This window comes from Chanos chanos, chromosome 4, assembly GCF_902362185.1.
Source record: "Chanos chanos chromosome 4, fChaCha1.1, whole genome shotgun sequence".
In the NCBI taxonomy this organism is placed as follows: Eukaryota; Metazoa; Chordata; class Actinopteri; order Gonorynchiformes; family Chanidae; genus Chanos; species Chanos chanos.
Window position 1 is genome coordinate 13,335,112 of NC_044498.1, and position 4,953 is coordinate 13,340,064.

The following is a 4,953-nucleotide window of genomic DNA, read 5'->3' on the forward strand; positions in this document are numbered from 1 at the left end:
ATATTCTATCATCACGGAACAGAGAAAAAACAATATGGTTGACACTGGACACAGCAGGTACTAAAATATCCTACAGCAACCAATTTTCCTCTTACATAAAAGCACAGTGAGAAAGTATTTCTGTTACAGATGTTATTATTCAACTCAGATGTAGACAGACAATGACTTGTTTGTGGTAATGCTAAGGAATGGATTGGAATATAATTAGGGTGATTCTTTTCTCTTATTCTAAATGAAAACGAATGATTAAATGACTTCTTATTTTCATAAGCATTCAAAAGACATGAAATACACAAAAACACAGTTTGATTATGAATGTATAAAGATTAACATGCATAATAATAATATATATATGAACAAATATGGGTTAAAATACATACAGTGTAAATACTATTATATTTCCATAAAAACAATAATTTCTTTTATTTTCATCAAATACCAAATATGGAACAGCTCTCATGCACAAAGCTTATTTAATTTGAGTTTGGGTAAAGACACACATATATATATATATATATTAAGAAAGAAACTCTGACAGAACACAAGTTATTTTTTAATATATGGATGTGTTCTGTGACTTGTAAAGAGTGCATAGTAATTAAATATAGAAAGTGCCACACTTAACATGGATACCTTAAGAAAAGGGCCATTGGCCTCTGCCACCAAACTGGACCAATTTTTTTCTTTAGGGTCACACTTGTACCGCTCGTTGGTTCTTGGTTGACTTTTCGGGTTTACTGGAACTTTTCAGTTTGCTCATTTGTATGAGGAGATATGCAGGTCATCTATATGGCTATACATAAGCTTTATTACATGTTGTAACATTTATTTAAAACCTGACTTGTGTCAATTACGTGCTCTTTAGTGAGATTTGAATGCACTCTGTGTGGCTCTGTACCACTGGGTTATTATAAATCTCATGCTAGTGCTTACAATGAGAAATGAAATACTTGTTCATTTCTATACACTAGACATGATACACTGCTTAGCAGTTATAAAACCACTTTTGAATGTATTCACATGACACAAGCCCAGTCTCCTGTCATTTCTGCCTTTGCAGGATGAGACAAACGCGACCAACACCTCTGCCAGTGGCTGGACTTTAGGGGAAACACGAGAGATGTATGGATCTAAATTTTATTCCTTTTTTTTTTTTTTTTTTAATTGTTTTCATGAAAAAGCACCACTATATGGTCCCAAAGAGTCTCCCTCAACTGCCAATTGCCTCAGTAAAGAGGCCGAGAGCTGCAGTGTGCAGGGAGAGTTTTCAGGTTGTTGGAATACAATGACTCTCACTTGCTGGTTAGAAAAAAAACTATCGGTCTTTTGGTGGAAAAGGTCAGGGCTGCGCTAAAGGAAAGGTTAATTGTAAGACTTTTGTCTGTGTTTGTGTGCAACAAGTTGCCGTTGTTCATTAGGAAAAGGTGACAGCAACTCTTTTTTTTTTTTTTTTTTTTTTTTAACATATTTAAGGTCAGCTGACATCTGTGGGTTGACCAATTGTCGTTAAGGGCGCCAGTTCGCAGGTCGGAGGCAACAAACTCCGCGCGGGCCTCACAGAGCGCGGAGTCGGGCGAGCAAAGCCTCCACGTCGGTGTCTCCGTTGGCGGAGCAGACGGGATGAGACGTCTCCTTCTCTCTCTCTTTCTGAAGCTCTCTTTCTTTCTCCCTCTCTGTGTCGGGGCGGTGGGCTGGCTCTTGTCTTCCTGTGCCTGCTTTTCTGGCTGCAGACAGATGGGCTTCAGCCTCATAATGAGCCTGTTTGGCAGTGGACGCTCGCGCCGAGCTGAAATTGATATTCTGCCGAGACCGTGACCTTTGCAAAGGTGCCTTCGTGTTTTCTGCTGGAGAAGTGAGAGAGAGAGAGAGAGAGAGAGACAGAGAGAGAGTGAGTGAGAGGGAGAGAAGGAAAGAGAGAGAGAGAGAGGGAGTGAGAGAGTTGGAAAGAGAAGAGAAAAGGAGGGCAGAAACAAAGAGGAGTAGGTGAGATCTCATGTATTTATAAAAAACTTTGCAGATATTTGAATGGGGGCAATCCAGAAAGAGTTAGTCATTAGACAATATGGGAGTGGAAGAACGAGGGAAGAAAGGGAACTAGAGAGAAAAAGAGAGGAGAGTCATACGGAAGAAGAAGCCTGCCAGTTACAGAACGATATAAATGGCATGTGGAGGAAAAAACTAGAAGTTACCACACAGAACCATACACAAAAACAGCGGGGTTAGTCCGACACGTGCGGGCATGTCACGAACGCTGTATTGACTACTGTATTAACAAGGGGATGACTTTCACTCTGTGGTGTTGGCATGACGCCCGACATGTAGGCACGATTTGATACGGCAACCTCGGTGTCCTCTTTGACACCAAACGGCTTTCTGAGACATTAGAGTGACATGCCCACCACCCGCCCCCCCCCCTCCCCCCTCCACTTCCAAATCCTCCTGGCGGGGGTAATTCTACATCCTGTCTGATGTGTGGCAGCGGGCTGCAGTTAATAAGCGACAGTGATCTTGACTTATCGTCTGCAGCAGACTATGCCACGCCGCCCATGATGAAATGGATCTGCCTGATTGACTTCGCCTCAACAGCGTCTGATGAAATGTTCGCCCCTGTCTCTTTCTTCTCTTTTTCTTTCCCTTCCTCAGTTCCTTCTCTCTCTCCCTCCTCCCCTCGTCGCTACAGAAAGAGAAACTGTCGCGCTTTTTTTTTTACGAATCCCAGTCCCCGAGCAGATTTTTAAAGTTTATCGGGCTAACAGGAGAGAGAAAGAGAGAGAGGGGAGGAGACGATGAGGGGAAGGGAGATCCATATTCATGTGACCTTGAGCTGTGCGGAGAGAGAGACAGGGGGCTGCTGCAGAGGGGCTGATGTGCCGTAAAGAAAGGTCTACCGTCTGATCGGCGCCGGCTCTGGGACGGGGCGCTCGCTCATGACGGCGTGCTTTATGGGCACGGCGGCAAACCAGGCTCTCAGAAAAACACGCTCCGGCTTCACGCGCGCCCTGCTGCGGAGGCGGAAAGCGCAAGGGGGCCGCTCTCGAGATCCCGCGACGGACGGTCGTTTTAAGATGGTCAACCAGATAATTGTTACGAGTTAGAGGAACATTCATTCGAGGAGCGAGGGAGAAGATGAGAGATGAAGAGGGAGCGAGAGAAAGAGAAAGAGCGAGAAAGAGGTGAGAAAAGGAGAATGAGAAAATGGTTGAGAGGAGACGTGAACAAGGAGGGAGGAAAGAAGTTAAGCAATATAATATTGTACAAAACAAAAGGAGACAGCGCTGGAGAAAATGATGAACTCATATGATGTTGCGCGTAGGTGTACTACAGGCTGAAACCGTTCCATTCTTAGACACAATTATGGAGCGGGCAGGAAAAGAAATGACCAGAGGTAACGACGAGAAGAAAAAGAAGAAGAAGAAGAAGAAGAAGAAAAAAAAAGAGGAATCGTCATTCAGATTTACTCGTCCCAGTCCGCCCTGCGCTGCGTTTTGTGAATAGAAATGAGTAAGGCTGTGTGTGGCAGTGTTAGGTCACTACAAAAGGAGTTGATTGCTCCCGTGTCATATGCAGTGTTTGAAGGGGAGTTTACTCGCCCCACTCTGCTCTCATTACCGCCAGTGTGCCTGCACACTCGTTTGTCACTCTCTGACACCCTGTGGCCCCTCCAACAGGCCCAGATCCATTAGCTGTTCTCTCTTTCCTCTCTTTCCCTTTGTTTCCAGCGTATGTCGTTGTCTCTCTCTCTCCCTCTCCACTTTCTTTTTATTTATGTTTTCTTGGCCCTTAACCTCTTCCTATCTTTTTCCAGGTCTTTGCAATCTCCGGAGCGCTGGCTGGCTGGTGTATAAATGCTTTGGCAATGTGTTACACTAGCGTTTCTCCAGGACATTAATCATTGTGTTAATGATTGTTTACCACAGATTTTAGGCCCCTGAAATGAAACCAAGCCATGCCACAGTCTGATTGGATTGCTGACTGTCCCTGTTCGCAGCCCAGCAGAAGACAGCAGCTCAGCAGAAGACAGCAGCTCTCTAGACCTGTTATTACAGAGGAGCTACTCGGGCAAGACAACGAGAGGGGAGGTGAAGAAAGACAGAAACGGTGAAAGGAGAGGAAGACGATAATGCCAAATATGTCAGAGACATTACACACAACACTGCCAACCAGATGGAATTTCCTAAAGGACTTCTGGTCTTCCTCCTTTCCAATTATCCATCCATCCATCCATCCTATTTTTTATTTGTCTGTCTTTGTCACCTTCATTCCCCTAAATCCATACACGTTATTTATGTTCCGATATCTGTCTGTCTCTCATATCTGTCTGTTCATCCATTCATCTTAACAGGCATTACTAGGTCTATTTAGGAAGAGGAAAAACATATTGGATGAGACCATTCATTCCCCATAGAAAACCCAGAGTATTCTGAAATGTCTCTATCATATAAGAATGTCTTTTATCACATTCTGAGTCACTCATCTTCAGTGATATAAATTGGCTCAGGCCTGACACAAGCTGTCTGAGAGAGCCTCATTCCTCTCTCCAAATAGAACAGAAGCGCAACACAGATTTTGACTTGTGAGATCATTTGCTCAATTTGCATTTGCACAGAGGGTCGGCAAGATGACTGTCTTCTCATCTCCTCTCCTCCTCTCCCCAAAAAGGCTTGGCAGACGACGCGGCGGATCGAGACAGTTGACGACCGGGAGGGGGGCGGTGGAGGGAGGTGGAGGATGGGGGTGGGGAGGCTTGATCAAGCTAATGAGCCCAGGTCCAGACAGTCTTTCCATTAGCAGCAACGGAGCCTCTCCCCATTACCTCACATCACGAGAGTGACTGAACACAATGCTAACCTTGCCACGTGCACGATCCTACCCAAGAATATTGTCTATAAACATATTAGCAGTGATTGGATGAATCCATCTCTTTCTCCTCTGTTGTTCTGAGGGTAGAGGGCG

The 4,953-nt window shown here is 44.6% G+C and overlaps 1 protein-coding gene across 1 annotated transcript in view; it reads right to left on the bottom strand.

Moving 5' to 3' along the window:
• Positions 1 to 1,554: 1,554 nt before the first annotated feature.
• Positions 1,555 to 4,953, bottom strand: part of LOC115810159 (protein diaphanous homolog 3-like) — a 215,309-nt gene continuing 211,910 nt past the window's right edge. Inside the window, exon 30 of the mRNA XM_030772085.1 lies at positions 1,555 to 1,841. Coding sequence (XP_030627945.1) covers positions 1,555 to 1,841 — 287 coding nt within the window. The remainder of the gene's footprint in view (positions 1,842 to 4,953) is intronic.